Source organism: Labeo rohita, chromosome 14, assembly GCF_022985175.1.
Source record: "Labeo rohita strain BAU-BD-2019 chromosome 14, IGBB_LRoh.1.0, whole genome shotgun sequence".
NCBI lineage: Eukaryota > Metazoa > Chordata > Actinopteri > Cypriniformes > Cyprinidae > Labeo > Labeo rohita.
In genome coordinates, this window is record NC_066882.1 from 650591 (window position 1) to 675314 (window position 24724).

General features: G+C 37.5%; 1 protein-coding gene across 3 annotated transcripts; it reads left to right on the forward strand.

Moving 5' to 3' along the window:
- The first annotated feature begins 4373 nt into the window (after positions 1–4373).
- On the forward strand, positions 4374–24589 carry LOC127176255 (tripartite motif-containing protein 16-like). 3 transcript variants are annotated; one of them, XM_051127838.1, is made up of 7 exons: positions 4390–5029; positions 21588–21692; positions 22257–22352; positions 22452–22685; positions 23167–23326; positions 23467–23514; positions 23743–24589. In XM_051127838.1, the coding sequence occupies exons 1-7, from the start codon at positions 4577–4579 to the stop codon at positions 24267–24269; spliced, it is 1623 nt and encodes a 540-aa protein (XP_050983795.1). In that variant the 5' UTR covers positions 4390–4576; the 3' UTR covers positions 24270–24589. The 3 variants fall into 3 exon arrangements, with proteins under 3 accessions (XP_050983797.1, XP_050983795.1, XP_050983794.1); XM_051127840.1 differs by lacking the exons at positions 21588–21692; positions 22257–22352; positions 22452–22685; ... (1 more) ...; positions 23467–23514; positions 23743–24589 and adding exons at positions 5493–5588; positions 5688–5921; positions 10630–10789; positions 10930–10965; positions 11191–12241 and having other exon boundaries at positions 4374–5134; XM_051127837.1 differs by lacking the exon at positions 4390–5029 and having other exon boundaries at positions 21075–21692; positions 23743–24585.
- Positions 24590–24724: the final 135 nt, after the last annotated feature.

Genomic DNA, 24724 nt, shown 5'->3' on the forward strand with positions numbered 1-24724 from the left:
TTAATAATAATATTAAATAATAGCCATTTTACTTGATTTACAGTACAAAAAGCTATTTTTTTTTTAGCTAAATCTTGTTTAAATAAGTTCTTGAAAAATATGACAAATACTGAGAAAGAAAATATTTATTTATTCATTTATTTTGTCTGAAGTTTCTCATGCTCTGTTGGGAAATATCGTGAGTTTAGTTAATTTATTAACAATTTCAGATGCAAGTTAATCAATGAAAGCTTATATGCAGATTCACAAGTGCGCGGCGCCATCTAGCGGTCATATAAAGTCGTTTTTCTGATGGAGTCAAGCGGTCAATAGCTTTATTTCCTTTATTAATTGGTTAAACAAGCCTTCCCCTTCAGATGACCTATTTTCCAGGAGAATAGCGCTGATCTGTCGACTGAGCGTCCGGTCGGTAGTAAACGGATCGGTTGGTCAGAAAGCTGATTATCTGCAGTCTCTCAGCCTCCTTCCACTCATCTCTGTGTGTTCAATCCCGTATCGTTATTCTGTTTGTGCTGATCTTTTAATTGGGCCCGATGCCTTGATGTTTGTTTCCTCTTTAATTAAAAACGTCTGCTGGGTCTGATGAGGCTAATTTTAGCGCATTAATGCAGCATTGATGCTCCACTGACCTACTTCACGAACAAACAAGTACACAAGCGCCTCCGGAAGACTTCGAGACGGCATTGATCTGAATGCGATGCGCTGGCGAACTTTTAATTGATTTAAATAAAAAAAAAAATAGGCCTCTTTGGGAAGAACTAACCACTCGTGGAAACATGCTGAAAGAAATGACTTTCCGTCTTTCTTTCTGGGGCTAGTTGTCACATGGAGAAGTTTCAGTGTCTATATGTTCTAGTTTAAAACTGTGACATATTAAATTACATTTTTCTGTTGTCCAAAAAAAACAAAACAAAAAAAACAACAACATTAATGTAATGTCTGTTTTGAACCATAAGGGAACAGAATAAAACACACTATAATGAACTGAAGGTTGAACTTTTTTTTGTTTTGTTTTTAGTTTAATAATTGAATTGTATTAGAAACAGATGTCATGTTTTATGTATTTCTGCTGTAATTGCTGTGTTAAATACAGTATTTTTAGTGTTTTTTTTTCTGCATAAATCTTTATTCTGATTTTGTTGAAAAGTCAGCAGCAGGCTTTTTAATGACAAGATCTGATTATGAAAACTTTATTTATTTAGGTATTTATTTATTTATAAACTTTTATTTGCTTGTTTATTTGTTTTTCATTTACTTATTCATTTCTTTATTTATTATAACAACTTTCTTTCCTTCTGTCTTTATACAAATAGTTTGTTTGATTTTTTTTTTTTTAATTATTTGTTTTACTTAGGATATTTATTCTAAAATGTAATGATATTCTAATAATATGATATTATTAGATTATTATAAATATTTATTCATGAAAACTATTTTGTTTCCTTTTTATTTACTTATTTCTTTATTTATTTTGAAAACTATATTTATTTAGACAAATAGTTATAGTTAAAGTTTAATTTTTTTTTTTACTTATTTGTTCTAATATTAGAATAATAATATGAAGAGTTAATTTGCAAAAACAGGGAATTTTTTTTTTTCACAATTTTCAAAAATAAAATTAATTACTAATTTTTTTTTTTTAATTATTAAAAATTATTAAAATTAATTATAAAAATAATTCTTAAAATTAAATCACAATAACTGCAGCTGGGTTATTTATAAAGTAAAAAAAAAGAAAAGCTAACTTACACACACACAATAAAAACAATAAAAACATGATAACAATAAATAAAAAAAAAAAGATTGCAAATCTGCTTTTGCAAATAAACTCTTAATATGTTATTATTAGAATACTGCTATTATTCATTTTTATCATTTTATTTGTATTTTTTTTTTTTTTTCAAAAGAAAGTGATTTTCAGATCTAAACCCATCTTGAGTGTGACAACATGCCCCGGTCTCCCATGTTTAGTTCAGAGCTGAAGATCACACACACACAGCAGCTTAACCAAACTCCCTCACAGTCATCAGTCTCTGAAACACAAACCCAGTGCTGTGTGTGTGAGGAGCTGCTGGTCAGTGTGTCGCTGCTGGAGTGCGATATATGAGCTCCTGTGTTTGGTTAACATGCGTTCAGCCTTTAAATTGTCCTTTTAATTTCCCCTGGATTTTCCCTCTGTCTTTCTCTCTGAATGTTCCTCTGTGTTTCTTAGTGTTTAAGTTCCTCTGTGACAGGAAATACAGTTTAATCGGTACGTGTGAGAGAGTCTGAGCTGCTGATATATTGACATGATGCTGAATAAAACACCTACTGTACAAAACTACAGTGAGACTCTGTTCACAGAGACCAGAATGTTCCATCACTCAATATCAGCTTCATGTGATTCTCCAGTGTTTTTCTACATGTGAGCAGGCAAATGTACAGCTCATACAGTATATAGGCTACAGTAAGTGTACATGTGTCAAAGCAACCTAGCTTAATTAACTACACAAAACTAATTTGCATTATTCCTACACACTTAAGGCAGGGGGTCAAAGAAATAAACACCACCAAGGGAACAAAATATTATTTTTTCTTTAATTTACTGGCTCTAAACCTCTAAAAAAGAGTTTTTGATTCAAAGTTGATCTAGACAAGTACAGTAGGTTATACATGGAAACTATCCTGAATCCTAAAGCAGTGAAAACTGCATCTCTACCTGTGTGTCCTCTTAAGCTGTAAAGTGTTAACCTGGCAACAGGTTTAATGGTTTGATGTTTTGGACTGGTTTGCTGTCCGGATCTAAACCAAATAATTTGTGATCCGATTTGAGCGCTTCGAAATGTGAATCATTTTGAGACGCAATGGTTGAACTGATTCAAAGATTCGAAAAGCCCAGTTTCTCTCATCATTATGTGCTTTTTAAAACTATTACAAGCTATGTCAAAAATCGAAAATTAATGGCTCTTTTAAAGTTTTTTTTTTTTTTTTTTTTGCTAGTGAATCGCTTGAATTGAATCATCGGTGTCAAGAGTTTGAGTCAATCGGAGCGGTTCCAGCGTAAATGACTCACTCAAATGATTCAGTTTGTGTGTTCCTCTTCAGCTATATTTACACGACATTATCAGTACTACTCCTGGCTTAGCCCGCTAGGTTAATGAGGTTACTGGAATAACCAAAAAAAGAGTTATGTTTACAAATAAAATATCCACATTTCCATTCCGAGGATCACTTCTTTCCACGTCGAAGACATCCAACAGAAATCTACGAAGTTAATGTTGAATTTATCAGTATATATTCTAAGAAATATTTAAGAAGTTCTTGTTGTATCTGATTGTATTGGTTTGTATATAGTGATAGTCAATATAAAAAGAGCAAATGGACACCAAACGGGTGAATTGTGTTGAGTTGATTCATTGAGAATGATTCAGTTGTGTGGTGTGTTTTGTTCAGTGTTCATGAATCAGTGATGTGGTGTTTGTCAGATGTTCAGTGCTGTCTGTTCATTCTCTCCTCTTCTGCTCTGCAGGATCTGCTCATGGATTACTATGTCGCTGGAGATCTGCTGACACTGCTGAGTAAGTTTGATGATTGTATCTGGAGGACATGGCTCAGTTCTACCTGACTGAGATGCTGATGACCATCGATTCAGTCCACAGACTCGATTCTGTACACAGGTATCTGTACTAACACTGATCAGTTCACCCAAACATGCAAATCATGACAGAATGAAAGATTCCTGTAATGTCATCAGACAATGGTTTGATTCAGAAAGCTCTCTACAGGACATGATTAGTAAAGTGTCAGTGGGAAAACTTAAAATGAAAAGAAAAAAAAAAAAATTTACCCTTTCTTTAATTTCACTTTTAACATGTTTATTAATTCCTTTATCTATTTTGTAACTGATTTTTACCTGTTTTTGCCATGATAGACATCATGCCGGCAAGCTGCATGGTTTCTGTCCAAGAGCCCAGTGTGACTCACAGAACAGCGCCGCCTGCTGACACAAATCAGCACAAACATCATGATGCTCTTGACAAAAGAAAGACTTTCAGTGTAAAATAACAGGTTCATATTTGCTTATGCATATTTGCAACATGCTCATTCACAGCTGTCTACCTGCTGCTGCTGCATCTATAATTTAGTTACTAAGGCAACATTTCTAATTGAAGACGGCTTACTACAATTACAAATTAAATTGACTAAAAATAAAATAGAAACAAATTAAACCTAATTGTAATGTTTAAAATAAAAACTATTATGACAAAATGACAATAGGAGTACATGATAACATTACTAAACATTTAACTAAATTAAAATGACTGAATGACAACAACATTGACATGAACAGAACAGACACTGTAAAGACGCACCTCACTACATTACTCTGTGTGTGTGTGTGTGACAGAGAGACTGTACAGGAGCAAGAATGAGGAACCTGCTTTACAGATTCGCAGACAAACCTGTTTTAAACTCAAACGTGTGTTTGTCACTCAAACACAAATCCAGGAAAATAGTTCAACTCATCAGTTTAGGGAAAGAGAAACTGAAGTGTAGTTGAGCTGTTGTGTGTTTGTCTCTGTATTCATGCAGTAAAATGGCAGAGGCAGATTTCTTGTGTCCAGTGTGTCTGGATCTCCTGAAGGATCCAGTGGCCATTCCCTGTGGACACAGTTACTGTAAGAGCTGTATTACAGGCTGCTGGGATCAGGAGGATCAGATGAGAGTCTACAGCTGCCCTCAGTGCAGACAGACCTTCAGTCCAAGACCTGCTTTACTTAGAATCACCATCTTAGCTGAAGTGGTGGAGAAACTGAAGAAGACCAAACTTCCTGCTGACTGTTACGCTGGAGCTGGAGATGTGCAGTGTGACGTCTGTACTGGAACAAAATACAAAGCCATCAAGTCCTGTCTGGTGTGTCTGAACTCTTACTGTCAGAATCACCTTGAACAACATGAGAGTTTCTTTAAAGGAAAGAGACACAATTTGACTGATGCCACTGGACGACTGCAGGAGATGATCTGCCAGAAACATCAGAAGATCCTTGAGGTTTTCTGTCGCACTGATCAGAAATGTATATGTGTGCTGTGTACGATTAGTGAACATAAAAACCATGACATTGTATCAGCTGAAGAACAGAGGACAGAGAAACAGGTATTTAAAACTAGAGATTAAGTTAATACTCAGTGCAGTGATACAATAGTCTTTAATAGTCTCCAATAGTTTATTTTCTGTGTTGAGCTGCAGTTTAATTACACAGAACATAGAAACACTGTCAGTGTTAAACTCTGTTTGTTTCAGTTTCACTTTTATGATATGTATGCTTGCAATGTGAAACAAGCCTTAATTTTTTAATGCAAATTCATGTATGTTTGTAACCTTTCATTATTTCTGAAATTTAAACCCACAGCCATTAGTTATCAGCTCCACTTTTACTGGATTCATCTGTTCACATGATGATTTAGTGCCAGTAGTTTTCTGTGACATTCACTATCATCTGTTTGTCCTGCAGAAGCAGCTGAAGGAGACGCAGAAGACGTTCCAGCAGAGAATCCAGCAGAGAGAGAAAGATCTTCAGCAGCTGAGAGAGGCTGTGGAGTCTCATAAGGTGAGTCTGGAGAAGAAGAGAAGTTTGTCTCAGTCTCAGTTCAGACTCTCTTGTCTCTTTCAGTCCCACTGAAGCCTGAATCACTGTGTGTCCTAACAGCGCTCTGCACAGACAGCAGTGGAGGACAGTGAGAGGATCTTTACTGAGCTCATCCGCTCCATTGAGAGAAGCCGCTCTGAGCTGATACGACTGATCAGAGATCAGGAAAAGCGAGCGGTGAGTCGAGATGAAGAACGACTGGAGCGACTGGAGCAGGAGATCAATGATCTGAGGAGGAGAGACACTGAGCTGGAGCAGCTTTCACACACACAGGATCACATCCAGTTCCTGCAGGTAACACAGATCTAGAAGAACATCATCATAGTGGACTTGAGACACATCCTGCTGTGACAGGAGACTCACAGAGAAACATTTCATCAGTGTCTTATTATGTAATCATCAGTCAGACTCTCCAGGGCCAGCCCTGGCCAATTTGCTGCCCTAGGCAAGATTTTAGCTGGCGCCCCTTGCCTTAGAGTCCATTCCACCAATAATCATTGTGTTTAAACATTTACACAAAAACTGCATAGCTAGATATTTAAAAAGTGCATCTGAAGAGAGATACACAGGATATATTTGACTATTGGGTTTTAGGCTACATTTTCTTGTAGCTGGTAATAGTGAAATGGCAACACTTACAATAAGGTAGCATTTGTTAATATTAGTGAATGTATTAACTAACTTGAATTAACAATGAACAATAACTTGTAACAGCATAAATTATTTTTGTTAATATTGGTTATGGAAAATTAACCTTATTTTAAATAGTTTCAAGTAAAACGATAAAAATATAGATGCTGCCTAAGTCACATTATAAAATTAACACAAACAGCAAGAATAATAATATTTCCGCACAAAACTAGCCCTTTCTAACGTTATCACCACAAATTAAAACGTGAAACGTACTTCTTTTAAGTGAATTTTCCATAAAATGTTGCTATTTTTATTAAAGGAGAACTTGACTTCCAGAACAACAATTCACAAGTAATATACTCACCCCTTTGTCATCCAAGATGTTTATGTCTTTCTGTCTTCAGTCGTGAGGAAATTATGGTTTTTGAGGAAAACATTTCAGGATTTTTCTCCATACAATGGGTTGTAAACTTCCAAAATGTAGTTTAAATGCAGCTTCAAAGGCTCTAAATGATCCCAACCGAGGAAGAAGGGTCTTATCTAGCAAAACGATCTGCTATTTTTTTTGGAAAATAAAAATTTGTATATTTTTTAAGCACAAAAGCTGGTGTAGCACAGGCTCTGGGATGCGCGTCCACAACGCTACGTACTACTGAATCATGTTGAAAGGTCACGTGGAACCACAGACCCAGTGTTTACAAAAACTAAGAAAGTCCAAGTAAGTCAAACGCTGTTTACAAACAAAAAGCTACAACGATGTCAGACGATTCTGAAGTTGTAGGAGAAAATTAGATGTTTTTCACCATTCTCTACCTTTCTGAGCCGGAGTACACAGATGATGAACTTAGACGTGATTCATAGTAGTGATGGGAAGTTCGGATCATTTTACCAACACAGAACTTTAAGTCTTGCTCAGCAAAATGAAAGAATCTTTTTTTCTAATCATTTCGTTCATTTTAGCAAAATATAATTAAAATGTTACGTGTTACTTCCCTAACACATCTACTGCTTACACAAACACTGATCACACTACAAACAAGACAAAACTATAATGCTATAAGAAACAGAAAAGATTCATTCATTGTTTCCCTGGGTCTTTAGTCTATGATTCGCTCACCTCACCTCTTATCTGACAAGTTTTCGGGTTTGAGTCATTCGTTCATCACGTGACAGCCACATAAGATTAACGAACCACTCGAAAAACCCAAAGACTCAAAACAGGTGAACTAATTCCAGTACAGAACCTGACTGAATGAATCACTTCCTGAGACGACTCGTTCTTCCCGAGTCACATTAAAGATTCATTCAAAATGAACGCATCGTTCAAGAACGACCCATCACTAATTCGTAGCGTCATGGATGCGCATCCCAGAGCCTGTGCTACATGAGCTTTTGTGCTTAAAAAGTATATACATTTTTATTTTTCGAAAAAAATGACAGATCCTTTAACTAGATAAGACCCTTCTTCCTCGGCTGGGATTATTTAGAGCCATTTAAAGTTGCATTTACACTACATTTTGGAAGTTCAAAATCGGGTCCATTATATGGAGAGAAATCCTGAAATGATTTCCTCAAAAAACAATCATTTCTTTACGACTGAAGACAGAAAGACATGAACATCTTGGATGACAAGGGGGTGAGTAAATTATTTGTAAATTGTTGTCCTGGAAGTGGACTCCTTTAAGCCCAGTTATATACAAACACTACTAAATTAGCCAATTCAAATAAAAAAAAACATAAATACCCAAATACCACACAACTATAACGTAAAAATATCATTAAAATGTGTTATCACATGACACAAAAAAATCTCAGATCTCTGGAATTCCAGACATTGTCCTTATGTTATTTTAAACTTTTAAACTAGGCTTTCTAGACTAGGCCATAAAGTTTGTTCACAAACTTTTACCTCATCTAGGTTTTTTTTTTTTAAATGACATTGTTCATTACAGCACATTATCTCTGTCTCTATCCCGCTTTTGTTGTTCTTCTCTTTTTTCTTCCCTGGGCACCGGGGCTTCACTCTTTTTGACATAGTGCTATATGTATATGTATATGTATATTAGCAACTATCACAGTCAGGTGACTTATGTATATGGAAGTGCGGCTGTGCGGGGGGATTAATCATGCTTCGAACCGGGGTGAGTCGGGAGAGCAACAAAACCGTTATGTTTTTGTGGTATGATCATTTTTTTGTAATGTTTTAAATTCATAGGATCTAAATAGTATTTGTTCTAAAAAAGCAGATATTTAAAAAAAAAAAAAAAAAAAACCTTGCATTTTGGCGCCCTTAGGGATTGGCATCGCCCCTAGCATTTGCCTATTTCGCCTATGCCACGGGCCGGCCCTGAGACTCTCATCTCATCATCTTCTTCTGAAAGAGACGCCGCTTACAAATGACTTTCAGCTGTGGAAATCTCTTACTAATAATTTCTCTGAGCTTTTTCTTCTGGAAGATATATTTAACTGTCAAAAACAACTAGTGCCACCAACAGTTCAAAACTTCACTAACATTTTAACTTTATACCTCTCTTTTCCTTCTGATTTTTTAAGTCATGTTGAAATCAGTGAAGCGACAGTACAGATTCTGAGTTTATCAAAAATGGATTAGGTGATTCTTAAACCTGATAAAATTGATTTTTATTTGCCTGTAACACATTGATTAATTCAATCATGAAGAAAACCTGAGCGTGTTTTAAGCTTCTTTTTAAGCTTCCTGAGCAAATCTACTCAACCCTACAATGAGACTCCATAAGCGGTTAGATGGACATTTGTGTTCTTAGCAGATGAAAATGACCTATGACTGTTATATCCTATCACAATCTCAAAGCTGTTGATACTGCATCATTTTGTGCCTTTTAATCTCTCTATTGTCTTTGATATCTCTTCCCCCTCTCTGATATTATCTCATTACCACTCCATAATTTCTGAAATCTTACAGAATCTTACAGAAATCTTACAGATTCCTTGGTACATTCCTGAACTCTGTACCCTAAAGGCTACTTGTAGACAGCTTGAGCGCCTCTACAGGAAAACCAGCCTTACTGTTCACCATTTAGCTTTTTCAAGCACCTCAAAAAATACAAATCTGCTCTGAACTCCACTCGTTCTAATTTTGTCTCTGCTACAATATATAAATCAAGCAACAGGCCAAAAACAATATATACCATGATTAATAAGCTTACCAAACCTCCACCCCAGGATGCTCTAGCTTCAAGTGAGTTTTGCTGTTCCTTCCTTCCACAAAGAATATTTATCTACCAAATCTATCTGGTCAGTCTGAGAGATTCACCTGAGAGATTGCTGGTTCATACATTAAAACATCAAGCACTATTAAAAATTTAGGTGTAATATTTGATTCCTCTCTCTCGTTTCAGGCTTATATAAACTCGATCACAAAATCAGTATTCTTTCATCTATGTCACATTGCCCAGCTCTGTCCCTTTATCAGTGTCAAAGACACTGAAACTGTTGTCCATGCATTTGTTACATTACATCTTGATTACTGTAATGGCCTCTTAATGGTTTACCTGCAAGCTTTGTTTCCAGCTTACAATACATTCAAAACTCTGCAGCTAGAATACTTACCAACACCAAGTGTTCGCATATCACCCCAATTTTGTATGATCTCCACTGGCTTCCAGTAGCATGTCGGATTAAATTCAAAATCCTCCTGCTCACTTTCAGATCACTGCATGGCTTGGCTCCCTGTATCTTTGTAACCTGCTTCTCCACTACACTTCACATCGTTCACTTCGATCTTCTGACTCTAGCCTTGTCGTTGTCCCTCAACATCACCTCTCTTCAATGGGGGGCAGATCATTCAGTGTTGTTTCACCAAAACTCTTGAATTCTTTCCCTTGCTCACTCTGTTGTGTTAATAATATTTCTGAATTTAAATCATTACTCAGAACTCATTTTCTGAATGTTACCATCCTTAATTTTTGTATTTGTTGTGCCTGATTCTTTTCTGCTATATGTTGCCCCGTCTACATAATGCTCTTTTACTGTTTCTATTAGCTATTGTTTGTCATCATTGTCAACTTTTGAGTGTCATTCTTTTTGAGTGTCATTCAAGTGTCCTTGAGCGCTGCAAAGGTGCTGTATAAATAAAAACTATTATTATTATTATTATTATTATTATTATTATTTATCATCCAAACTAGTTCCCAGAAAGTATAGTGTAAGTGTCAAATACTAGAATCTGTAGCTCTAATGTGATTTAATGAATATGAGAAGAATGAAGCCGATGCTGTGAAAGTGCTGGATTGAGGTGAGTTACTAAAGATCAGTCAAGTCAAATCTGATGTTGGTGCAGGTTATTGGGTGAAGTGTGGAGCTGATGAGTTTTGATTTCTGTTTTCTGTAGAGTTTCCAGTCTCTCTCAGCACCTCCTGAATCTACAGACATAAATGACGATCCCTTCATTTCTCTCGTCTCTTTTGATGGTCTGAGAGAATCTGTCCATCAGCTGAAAGACAAACTGAAGGATTTCTGCAAAGAGGAGCTCAAGAAGATCTCAGACAGAGGTAAAGTCCTGGAGATTCATCTGCTCTCAGAAACGAGTCCATCATCATCTCATATCATGGAGAACATCATATTAGAAATGTGTTAGGAATGGATGCAGGATCATGAGAATCACACTGTTCATGTCTGTTGATTTCCACAGCCACATTCACCAGGACCAGGAAGGAGTTTCTACAATGTAAGTCAGTAAGAAAACAAGCAGAAAAACTCACTGAGTGTGTTCATGTTCTTCCTGTAGGGAAAAGAAGAGTTTTATAACTGATGATGTAAATGATGATTTGCACAGGATATCTGCTCATCTGTACTGACACACTGATGATACACTGAACATGAAGAGTTCAGCTACATGAAAACATCAAACAGATTCATAATTCCTGATTCTGATGTGTTTTATCTCCATCAGATTCCCATCAGCTCACTCTGGATCTGAACACAGTGAATAAACGCCTCCGTCTGTCTGAGAACAACAGAGTGATTACTAACACTGGCACAGATCAGTCGTATCCTGATCATCCCGACAGATTTGATGAGTATTTTCAGGTGTTGTGTAGAGAGAGTGTGTGTGGACGCTGTTACTGGGAGATTGAGTGGAGTGGAGATGATGGTGTGTTTATATCAGTGTCATATAAGAGCATCAGCAGGAAGGGAGATGATGAGTGTTTGTATGGATATAATGATCAGTCCTGGAGTTTGTACTGCACTCCCTTCAGTTTCTCATTCATACACAATAACACAGAGACTGATCTCCCTGTAAAGTCCATCAGCAGTAGAACAGGAGTGTTTGTGGATCACAGTGCAGGAACTCTGTCCTTCTACAGCGTCTCTGACACAATGAGCCTCATCCACACAGTCCAGACCACATTCACTCAGCCGCTCTATCCTGGGTTTTATGTTTTTTCTGATTCATCAGTGAAACTGTGTTGATGAATTAGAACAGATTGATGAGAGATTCTACCCATAATGCTTTGAGCTGATGAATCAGTAACAGTGAGATGTTATAGAGTCTCTTCTTTTCTCTTCATGACATTAATACTGCAGTCAGAATAAATGTTTGTAATCATAGAGACAATAAGATCAGTGTGTGTGTGTGAATCCTGCTTAGTGACCATGTGTTTCTTTGCTTTTCTCAACCTCTGTTTGTGTTGATGAAAGTCAGATATTTAGTTATTATTGTAGTTTCATATTTGTTTATTATTACTATCAAAATGACTTTTTAATTCAAATGATCAGAGACAGTCAATAAATTATTTTCATTATTCACCTTATGTTGCCCCATTTCAGAAAAATGTTCCATGAATGATGTATAAATGGTGTTTTTGTGCCAGCATTTTGAAAACACCCTGAAAAGATTTTTGTATCCTGGGGGCCACAGACATTTGAGGAATGTTGAAATGGTGTTTATTGTTAATATTTAGATCGGATGACTTTATTTGTACATTCTTTGTTTTCTTTACAGGCAACTTTTAATGTGTACAGGTTTATATGGTTTATGAGGATTCCTGAAATGACAGAAATTATGTGAACATGGTTTATGAGGTTACACTTCCTACAATTACACTTCCTTGAACATATCCTCGTTCACGTTTTTTTACTCACATATGTCTGCAAGACTTGTGTAAAGATTGCTCTATCTGGAAAGCATCTTCTGTGTACAAACATCTGCTGGACGGCTTTAAGACGTACATACATTCTAGATCAGAAACATCCTAAAGACGTCTTCTAAACGTCTATTGGACATATGACAGGAAACATCTCAGAAATGTATTGCAGATGAGCAAACTCTGCAGATGTCAGATAGACATCTCCGTGATGTACTTCCGGAGTGAACGCTGGCGCTGTTAGCTGCCGCTGCTCCTGTGATGAAATTTTATTTTAATTGTTTTTATTAAGAATTTGTTTAATCTGTGCCCAAGTTATTTGACTCTGCAATTTTACTATAGCCAACGAGTATATCTTAGCTACTCATTGTAGCGATTTCTTTTGCCTCTGTTGCTCCTCGTCGATGGTGTGTGTACCTGTTGATTGTTGCACCCCTAATACGGAAGCGCCTCCAGCTTGGAAATAACAATCATGAAGATCACCGACTTACTTGGCCGGATCATTTGCCTGTGGGCTATGATGATCGCCATTTGTTCTGCCTTATTCCATCCCGCGGGATCGATGCTTCAGTACTCGGCGGAGGAACTTCTCCAACTTCGGCTGCGCTTCACTGATCCTCCATCAACACTACGCTTTCATCCAGACATCACCAGCCAGTACCGTCGGAAATATGTTCACCGTGGATCCCGTCGATCTTACAGCACTAATGATTCGTGTAAAATACGGTCATTTTGGTCGCAGAAACCTCGTCCAACACGGAGGTCGGCGCGGATTGTTGACCACAGCGTCCTCTCCAATCTTAAAAGATCGTCAGGTATCGATTCCAGTAAAAACAACCTGTCATTTGGATTGCTTAACATCCGCTCGCTCTCTGGTAAAGGACCTTTATTACATGACGTGTTGTCTGACCGTAAGTTGGATTTTTTCTGTTTAACTGAAACCTGGCAGAAACACGGTGACTACTTTCATTTGAATGAGTCTGTTCCTCCAGGTTATACTTTTATTTGTAAATCCCGCGCTACCGGCCGGGGTGGGGGTCTTGCGATTCTCTATAAGGATAAATGGAAAGTATCACAATTGACTGTGCCCACATATTCTTCTTTTGAATGCATTGCCATAAAGATAAACGGGGCAACACCAACTATTCTCATTACTGTTTATCGCCCCCCTAAAAATAACTCAAGTTTTTTATCTGAACTTTCTGAGCTTTTAACTGATCTGTGTGCCATGTCTTCCAATGTAATTATGTTGGGTGATTTTAACATTCATTTGGACAATCTGAGAAATGCTAGTACATGTGATTTTTTTATCTTGTTTGGACAGTTTTGGCTTGCAGCAGTTTGTGAACTCTCCTACTCACTCTAAAGGTCATATTCTTGACCTTATCTGCTGCTCTGGTTTAGCACCATATAATTGTATTGTTTCTGACCTGTCTCTATCAGATCATTTTCTAGTCTCTTTCTGTGCTCAGTTGACAGTTTTTAAGTTAAAGACGGGCCATAGTATCACTTTTTGGAACATTAAGAACATTGATGTCTCTAACCTTGCTGATAAACTGTTTGTTTCTCAAACCAAGTGAATTTCTCCACTCCTGACGCTCTGATTTCCTTTTATAACAGTGGATTAACTGAGATCTTGGATGTTTTTGCTCCATGGTTTACCCCTGATCTGCGTCTACTCAAAGCTAAGGGACGTAGGCTTGAACGACTATATGCTAAATCTGGCCTAATGGTACACAAAGATATGTTGAGTGATCATATGTACCACTATAAGGAAGCTCTGTCTAAAGCAAAATTAGATTATTATACTAATATAATTGGAGCCAGCGAAGGAAACTCTAGATCTCTTTTTTCTGTAGTAAAGAAGGTTTCATGTCCAGCAGACGCCATGCCTTTAAGCCTGTGTTCTACAGAACAATGTAATAATTTTATGACTTTCTTCGAGTCAAAAATTCATAAGATCCATCAGCAATTGGCTACCAGTAACTTAGATCACAATCCTCTTAGTCTCTTAGTCCCACAAATGACTATACACTCTACTTTTAATTCTTTTACTTTACCATCTACAGCAGAGATACAGGATTATATTCAAAGATCTAAATCTTCCACTTGTCAGCTCGACCCAATGCCTACTTGCTTGGTTAAAGCCTGTTTACCGTCACTGTCCTCATTATTTACTAAAATTATTCATTCTTCGCTTGATACCGGGCATGTACCGTCTTCTATGAAAACCGCTGTAATTACTCCCATTCTTAAAAAAATAGGGGCTGATCCATTGAATTTTGAAAACTATAGACCGATTTCTAACCTACCATTCATTACTAAAATATTGGAAAAGTGTGTCAAAGCTCAAATTCATGAACACCTTTCCAAGAATGCATTATATAAACGTTTCCAATCAGGATTTCGTTCTCATCATAGTACAGAGACGGCCTTGGTTAAAATAACTAATGATTTGTTATTAGCAGCTGATTCTGGTCTTCTGACTATACTAGTCCTACTTGATCTTAGTGCTGCATTTGATACTATCTCGCACAAGATACTCTTGGACAGGCTAGTATCTATAGGAGTCACAGGCACCCCCCTGTCCTGGTTTAGATCATACCTCACCGGTCGTAATCAATATGTCCAAATAAAAAATTATAAATCACGATCACTTATAGTTACCTCTGGAGTTCCTCAGGGATCTGTCTTAGGGCCTCTTTTATTTATGATCTATTTACTTCCTCTTGGTTTTATTTTTAGGAAACACGGTATTAATTTCCATTGCTATGCTGATGACACTCAGTTATATTTATCTTCTAAACTTTCTAGTTCTTCTCCTCGACCTGTTTTGAATGAATGTTTATCTGAAATTAAAGCTTGGCTTTCAGGTAATTTCCTTAAACTAAATAGTGACAAAACCGAAGTTTTATTAGTAGGTACTAAATCAACTTTGGCTAAATCTGATTGTCCTTCTTTAGTTATTGATAGTACTGAAATCTATCCTTCTCAGCAGGTCAGGAGTCTGGGTGTCATTCTGGACAGCACACTCTCCTTTGAAGCACATGTAAATAACATTACACGTGCCGCATATTTTCATTTGTGTAATATTAACCGCCTACGTCCTTCTCTCACTAAGAGCAGCACAGCAATTTTAATTCATGCGCTGGTCACTTCACGGATTGATTACTGTAATGCTCTTCTCTCTGGTCTTCCTACAAAACTTCAACGTAAACTTCAATTGGTTCAAAATTCAGCAGCTCGTGTCCTGTCTAGGACTCCTTTATGCGAGCATATCACTCCAATTCTACAACAATTACATTGGCTTCCAGTTAAGTACCGTATTGATTTTAAAATTCTGCTTCTCACATTTAAGGCTTTACATAATTTGGCTCCTCCGTATCTCACCGATCTTTTAAACATTTATACTCCTTCTCGTTCTCTGAGATCATCTCACTCTATTTCTCTTGTGTTGCCACGTATTCACTTAACTACAATGGGAGCGAGAACTTTTAGTTTTGTGGCGCCTTGGCTGTGGAATTCGCTTCCCTCCAACATACGGAATTGTGACAGTCTTCAAATTTTTAAATCCCGTCTAAAAACTCATCTTTTTACTCAGGCTTATGTGTGAATTGCAGCATTCTTTTCTTTTATCTTTGATGTGTGATGGATGTAATTATGCTGTAAATTTTATATTTTTTTATTGTTATTATTTTATTGGTTGTTTGCTGTAAGGTGTCCTTGGGTGTTCAGAAAGGCGCCTTTAAATAAAATGCATTATTATTTATTATTATTATGTATGTGTTTATCTGGATACTGATCTGAGTAAGTATTTTTTTGGTTGTTTCCTTATTCTAACTCTTCAACAAGTGTGATGGAAAAAGATAAGCTTACTTGAGGTGACATGCATTCATATGCGAGGAAATCTCTGGATACCGTGTTCAAGAGAAATGACGCATCGAATGTGTCATCATGTGACACAGCAGCCACAATAGACTTACGTTTTATTTATTTTTTCCTTTTTGTTCTAAACATTCCTAAACGCATTAACTATATCATGAAATATCTCGATTCTCACCTTTAAAGGAGAAGTTCACTTCCAGAACAAAAATTTACAGATACTGTAATTTACTCACCCCCTTATTATCCAAGATGTTTGTGTCTTTCTTTCTTCATTCGGTAAGAAATTATGTTTCTTGAGGAAAACATTTCAGGATTTCTCTTCATATAATGGACTTCAGTGCCGTTTCAATGCCGTTTTAAATGGCTCTAAATGATCCCAGCCGAGGAAGAAGGGTCTTATCTAGCGAAACAATTGGTTGTTTTCTAAACAATCTGACAATTTATGTACTTTTTAACCTCAAACGCTCGTCTTGTCTAAGTCTGCGTGAACTGTTTTTTACCGGTTCAATATGGTCATTACAGTTAGGGTTTTTAATAAGACTGACTTTATATTTAATGTGAATTTAACAATTAAAGTTAATGTGAATAAAATAAATGTAAGTTAGGCTACTAATCATAACACTTTAATTGTACAGAAAGAAATAACATTTTCACTCCCTGTTGAAATAAACAGCATATGCTGGTTAGGTAGGTTTTGAGGCTGGGATGCTGGTTTTAGCTGGTTTTAGCTGGTTTAAGCTGGTCCTGGACCAGCACATGACCAGCATCCCAGCATCAAAACCTACCTAACCAGCATGCTGTTTTTTTTGTCAACAGGGCTGACAATGCAGAGTTCAAGCACTCTCAAAAACTCCCATTAAAATCACTGAAACTGTTTACACTGTCAATCTTACTTACAGATTCGTACACACATCTGCACTTTGTTGTTTTCTGAATTCGCCAGAAAGTGATATTCAGTCAGTGAGCGAGTAAAAAAACTCAGCCGGTGTGAATGTATCAAAATATAGAAAATTTTATTCAGCTATTTTTGTCTTTTGGAAGGTGCATTCAAAATCCACTCGGCTCAAAAACCTGAGGGATTTTTTCTTCTTTCTTATCACCTCTTACAACTTCATAGAGCATCATCAGTACTTTTAAAACAAATACACTGAACCATGACATAACTTGGCATCCAACAGCTATTAGCCTCACAGATTCCTCTGCTTTATGTGCATGGATCACACCGAAGACCTGCAATGTAAGGATCTGCAATGGTGTGCGTTCCAGTTATATGAATCACCCGACAATCATAGGGCTGTAATCTCAAGACCCACGTTTTGATTCGTGCATATGGTTTTGAATTATGGCTGTAAAATGGCCTCCAATGCCTTGTGGTCTGTGACCAGATCAAACTTCCGACCATAGTCGTTCATGTCCAAAGCAGTGCAAGCGCTTTGTGCTCTGTTTGTGAATATCTCTGTTCACATTCTGTCAAGCTCCTGCTCACACAGCAGACAGGACCAATCCCATCCTCGCCGCCATTATTGTAAACTTACTCTTTTCAAATCACACAGACACCATATTGAACTTGGCATCCTCTGTTTACTTCCTCTATCCTACATGATGATGTCACATCAATACACAACAGTAAGCATGAACTGCTACTTTTTAAATTTATTTCTAATTTCAGATAGGATGGATAGTTTTCAGCTAATTGGAGTCTGGAGCTAGAACATTTAAAGGTACCGTTACCATTTTAATCTTATTTCACATTCTAATCTTTTTAACTTCTAATCCTTTGCAGTCAATGAGACTGAATGCTCATTTTGAAGATATTATATCTAAATGACTAAAAGATGAACGAAAGAAAAAAAGAAAAGGAAAATAACATATTCAAACTCCTGCAAACTATCACATTTTTTGTTGTTCTAGTGAAGTTTCCTCTGTTCTAATTGATTTCTTGTTCTATACCTAGTTATTCAGGTTTTATCTAATGTCTTTGTCTTTCTTTTCTTTAAATGCAAGGGGTTTAAAAAATAATGTTAAACAGAAGGCTTTATTTTTTGTTTTCTAAAAGGCACAAAGTAGATTTCTGTTTTCTTTCCAGGACAGTCACTTTACATCTAAAGTATATATTGTAAAAAAATATTCAAGAAATTCTTGTTGTATCTGATTGTTTTTGTTTGTATAGAGTGATAGTCAGTGTAAGAGCAAATAGGCACAAACAGGTGAATTGTGTTGAGTTGATTCATTGAGAATGATTGATTCAGCTGTGTGGTGTGTTTTGTTCAGTGTTCATGAATCAGTGATGTGGTGTTTGTCAGATGTTCAGTGCTGTCTGTTCATTCTCCTCTTCTGCTCTGCAGGATCTGCTCATGGATTACTATGTTGCTGGAGATCTGCTGACGGTGCTGAGTAAGTTTGGTGATTGTATCTGGAGGACATGGCTCAGTTCTACCTGATTGAGATGCCGATGGCCATGTCACCAGCAAAGCACCCCCACACCATCACACCTCCTCCTCCATGCTTCACGGTGGGAACCAGGCATGTAGAGTCCATCCGTTTACCTTTTCTGCGTCGCACAAAGACACGGTGGTTGGAACCAAAGATCTCAAATTTGGACTCAGACCAAAGCACAGATTTCCACTGGTCTAATGTCCATTCCTTGTGTTCTTTAGCCCAAACAAGTCTCTTCTGCTTGTTGCCTCTCCTTAGCAGTGGTTTCCTAGCAGATATTCTACCATGAAGGCCTGATTCACACAGTCTCCTCTTAACAGTTGTTCTAGAGATGTGTCTGCTGCTAGAACTCTGTGTGGCATTGACCTGGTCTCTAATCTGAGCTGCTGTTAACCTGCGATTTCTGAGGCTGGTGACTCGGATGAACTTATCCTCCGCAGCAGAGGTGACTCTTGGTCTTCCTTTCCTGGGGCGGTCCGCATGTGAGCCAGTTTCTTTGTAGCGCTTGATGGTTTTTGTGACTGCACTTGGGGACACTTTCAAAGTTTTCCCAATTTTTCGGAATGACTGACCTTCATTTCTTAAAGTAATGATGGCCACTCATTTTTCTTTACTTAGCTGCTTTTTTCTTGCCATAATACAAATTCTAACAGTCTATTCAGTAGGACTATCAGCTGTGTATCCACCTGACTTCTGCACAACACAACTGATGGTCCCAACCCCATTTATAAGGCAAGAAATCCCACTTATTAAACCTGACAGGGCACACCTGTGAAGTGAAAACCATTTCAGGTGACTACCTCTTGAAGCTCATCAAGAGAATGCCAAGAGTGTGCAAAGCAGTAATCAAAGCAAAAGGTGAATACTTTGAAGAACCTAGAATATGACATATTTTCAGTTGTTTCACACTTTTTTGTTATGTATATAATTCCACATGTGTTAATTCATAGTTTTGATGCCTTCAGTGTGAATCTACAATTTTCATAGTCATGAAAATAAAGAAAACTCTTTGAATGAGAAGGTGTGTCCAAACTTTTGGTCTGTACTGTATATTTTTAAATAAGCACATATTGTATATTCTGACACATACATGAATGTCTCTAAACCCCAGATATCTGCTCATTCTAGAACTGCTGCTGGTCGTGACATTCGTGAACTGCATTAAACACACACTTTTGTCAGTACTTTAAGTACTTCAAAGCTTTTAGACTTTAAACAATGAGGATGTCATTGTTTATATATATATATATATATATATATATATATATATAATGGACACCTCTATATTTTCATTTAATATATATAATTGCATTTTTTAATATAATATATTTCTGACAATTTCAAGTTTATGTCTTGCAATTGTGAGTGGAAACAAGCTTTTTTTTTCTCTCAGATGTTCCCAACATTGAGAATTAGAGAAGCACTAGATGGCGCCGTTGAGCAACATATGAACATCTTCTCTAATTCTGGCTCTTCTGAGTTGATCAGACTGAGTTCACTGCTTGAGCTGCTCCATACACTGACATTACACATGCTGATGGTGTATTTGTACAGGAGAAGCTCATCTCAACATAAGCGTGTGTATCTGATGTCCATCCTCACTGAATTCTTGCGCTTTGAGTCAAGTCACCTTTATTTATATACCGCTTTTGAGCTCCAGCTAATCTGAGATGAGACTGAATATGATCTCACACATGATCTGAGAGGAATGTGACCAAAGACACACTTTGATTTATATCCCTAAACGCTGATAACTCTCATGAATGCTGTGAGAGAGAGTCAATGTGTTTATGATTGAGCCTCAGGCGCTTCATTTCCTCTCTCTGACTCATTTTTATCATCGCTGTAGTATCAGATCAGCCAGTGAAAGCTGAGTCAGGTTTCCTTAGATTCTGACACACAAACTCCTGCAACATCCTTTCAGCACTTAAAGATGATTCAACAACTCACAAATTCACACAACAAACTGCCACTCCATAATGCATTGTAAAATGATTTTTAAAATGTGTAATTTAGAGTATGATTTACAACAAAAAACTATTTTTCATATTTAATTCAAAGTATTAACACACTGTTGCTTTGTAATTATTTGTGAAATTGACTAGAAATTTCTCATTTCTCCCTCAATTCAAATTTAAAAATTGTTTTGTAATTTAAAGGTGCAGTTCATCTGAATAACGCACAACAACACAAACAGAACAGACTCTGTAAAGACTCACCATGCACTGCATTACACTGTCTGTGTGTGTGTGTGTCTGAATGAGGAACCTTCTTTATAGACTTGTAGACACGCCTGTTTAACACACGTCACACAAACACAGAACCAGGAAACAGGAATCACCTGATTTCAGGGCAAAAGACACTGAAGTGTAGTTGAGCTGTTGTGTTCGTGTCTCTGTATTCATACAGTAAAATGGCAGAAGCAAGAGTTTCTCAGGATGAGTTCTTGTGTCCAGTGTGTCTGGATCTCCTGAAGGATCCAGTGACCACTTCCTGTGGACACAGTTACTGTAAGAGCTGTATTACAGGCTGCTGGGATCAGGAGGATCAGATGAGAGTCTACAGCTGCCCTCAGTGCAGACAGACCTTCAGTCCAAGACCTGCTTTAGCTAGAAACACCATGCTGGCTGAAGTGGTGGAGAAACTGAAGAAGACCAAACTTCCTGCTGACTGTTACGCTGGAGCTGGAGATGTGCAGTGTGACGTCTGTACTGGAAGAAAATACAAAGCCGTCAAGTCCTGTCTGATGTGTCTGGAATCTTACTGTCAAACTCATTTTGACCGTCATGAGGAGTTTCATTCACGTAAGCCACACAAAGTGACTGATGCCACTGGACGACTGCAGGAGATGATCTGCCAGAAACATGAGAAGATCCTTGAGGTTTTCTGTCGCACTGATCAGAAATGTATATGTGTGCTGTGTACGATTATTGAACATAAAAACCATGACATTGTATCAGCTGCAGAACAGAGGACAGAGAAACAGGTATTTAAAAACTAGAGATCAAGTTAATACTCATTGCAGTGATCCAATAGTCTCTGTTTTGTGTAAAAAACAAATACTGTCAATGTGAAGCTCCACATCTGTGTCAGTCTCACTACTTGTAGTGTGAAACATTCCTACATGCTCCATCGCACCTTGGATTTATAAGGTTCTGTCTGCATTCTGAGCACTTTTGAGATATTGAGCTTTTTGAAGTTTTTGCATTCCATAGACTTCTGTAGATAGAACCCTTTTTGTTTTCTAAAAAAAGGCCCAAAATGTACACAACTTACAAAAGAAACATCATATAATGTAAATAAGTTGTCACTGAATAAGAATATATGAATAACTCAATTTGGACAAAAATGTCAGATAGAACCTTATACTGTAATTCCAAAGCAGTGCCATGTTAGTTCATGTATAATGTTTGTAACCGATCATCACTTCTGGAGTTTGAACCTACAGCCATTAGTTATCAGCTCCACTTTTACTGGATTCATCTGTTCACATGATGATTTAGTGCCAGTAGTTTTCTGTGACATTCACTATCATCTGTTTGTCCTGCAGAAGCAGCTGAAGGAGACGCAGAAGACGTTCCAGCAGAGAATCCAGCAGAGAGAGAAAGATCTTCAGCAGCTGAGAGAGGCTGTGGAGTCTCATAAGGTGAGTCTGGAGAAGAAGAGAAGTTTGTCTCAGTCTCAGTTCAGACTCTCTTGTCTCTTTCAGTCCCACTGAAGCCTGAATCACTGTGTGTCCTAACAGCGCTCTGCACAGACAGCAGTGGAGGACAGTGAGAGGATCTTTACTGAGCTCATCCGCTCCATTGAGAGAAGCCGCTCTGAGCTGATACGACTGATCAGAGATCAGGAAAAGCGAGCGGTGAGTCGAGCTGAAGGACGACTGGAGCGACTGGAGCAGGAGATCAATGATCTGAGGAGGAGAGACACTGAGCTGGAGCAGCTTTCACACACACAGGATCACATCCAGTTCCTGCAGGTAACACAGATCTAGAAGAACACCATCATAGTGGACAATGCTTCAGTGTATTGAAACCAAACCAAACCTGAGCATGTCTTAAGGGTCCTTGTGAAGTTTCAGTATCTCTAAACGCTCTAAAGTATAAATAATAGTCAATCTAATCGTAGCCTTTGAGCTGCTTTTCCTATTCTATTCAAATCTATTCAACCCTACAATGAGACTCCATTGATGTGTTTGATCTGTTCGATGGACATTTATGTTCTTAGCAGATGTTTTATCAGCCAAACAATTTCCTAGAAAGTTCATATATAGTGTAAGTGTCAAATACTAGAATCTGTAGCTCTAATGTGATTTAATGAATATGAGAAGAATGAAGCTGATGTTGTGAAAGTGCTGGATTGAGGTGAGTTACTAAAGATCAGTCAAGTCAAATCTGATGTTGGTGCAGGTTATTGGGTGAAGTGTGGAGCTGATGAGTTTTGATTTCTGTTTTCTGTAGAGTTTCCAGTCTCTCTCAGCACCTCCTGAATCTACAGACGTAAATGATGATCCCTTCAGTTCTCTCGTCTCTTTTGATGGTCTGAGAGAATCTGTTCATCAGCTGAGAGACAAACTGGAGGATTTCTGCAAAGAGGAGCTCAAGAAGATCTCAGACAGAGGTAAAGTCCTGGAGATTCATCTGCTCTCAGAAACGAGTCCATCATCATCTCATATCATGGAGAACATCATATTAGAAATGTGTTAGGAATGGATGCAGGATCATGAGAATCACACTGTTCATGTCTGTTGATTTCCACAGTCACATTCACCAACATTGTTCCCAGGACCAGGAACGACTTCCTACAATGTAAGTCAGTAAGAAAACAAGCAGAAAAACTCACTGAGTGTGTTCATGTTCTTCCTGTAGAAGGTGAAAGAAGAGTTTTATAATTGATGATGTAAATGATGATTTGCACAGGATATCTGCTCATCTGTACTGAGACACTGATGATACACTGAACATGAAGAGTTCAGCTACATGAAAACATCAAACAGATTCATAATTCCTGATTCTGATGTGTTTTATCTCCATCAGATTCCCATCAGCTCACTCTGGATCTGAACACAGCACATAAACACCTCCGTCTGTCTGAGAACAACAGAGTGATTACATTCACTGACACAGATCAGTCGTATCCTGATCATCCAGACAGATTTGATTATTATTGGCAGGTGTTGTGTAGAGAGAGTGTGTGTGGACGCTGTTACTGGGAGATTGAGTGGAGTGCAGGTGATGGTGTGTTTATATCAGTGTCATATAAGAGCATCAGCAGGAAGGGATCAGGTCGTGAGTGTTTGTTTGGATATAATGATCAGTCCTGGAGTTTGTTCTGCTCTCCCTCCAGTTACTCATTCAGACACAATGATACAGTGACTGATCTCCCTGTAAAGTCCATCATTCGTAGAATAGGAGTGTTTGTGGATCACAGTGCAGGAACTCTGTCCTTCTACAGCGTCTCTGACACAATGAGCCTCATCCACACAGTCCAGACCACATTCACTCAGCCGCTCTATCCTGGGTTTAATGTTAATTATATTGGATCATCAGTGAAACTGTGTTGATGAATCAGAATAGACTGATGAGAGATTCTACCCATAATGCTTTGAGCTGATAATGAATCAGTGACAGTGAGATGTTATAGAGTCTCTTGTTTTCTCTTCATGACATTAATTCTGCAGCTGAACTTCTGTCAGTGAAATAACATGTCAGAATAAATGTGTGTAATAAATCCTCATATAGACAGTAAGATCAGTGTGTGTGTGAGTCCTGCTGAGTGAACGTGTTTTTCTCTCATGTAGTTTATAATGTAGTGTCACAACAATTGATTTATTATTTTGGTGTTTTGTGTTGTTCTGTCTTCCAGCATCCTGAGCCACTGTTTTTATTGTCATACATTTAGCTTTTAAGCTCAGAATTCATTTTTATTTTTAGGTTACAGATTTGTAATAATGTGTGTTTCAGTTTTTCTTGATTGCTAGCACAATATAACTGATTTATTTGACCCAATTTCCTAAAG

Bases quoted from the DNA above. Each gene is read 5' to 3' on its own strand.
- LOC127176255 (XM_051127837.1), top strand. From the start codon at position 21,120: ATGGCAGAAGCAAGAGTTTCTCAGGATGAGTTCTTGTGTCCAGTGTGT. The intron at 22,353-22,451 runs GTGAGTCTGGAG...GTGTCCTAACAG, and splicing joins AGGCTGTGGAGTCTCATAAG to CGCTCTGCACAGACAGCAGT. The intron at 23,327-23,466 runs GTAAAGTCCTGG...TGATTTCCACAG, and splicing joins CAAGAAGATCTCAGACAGAG to TCACATTCACCAACATTGTT.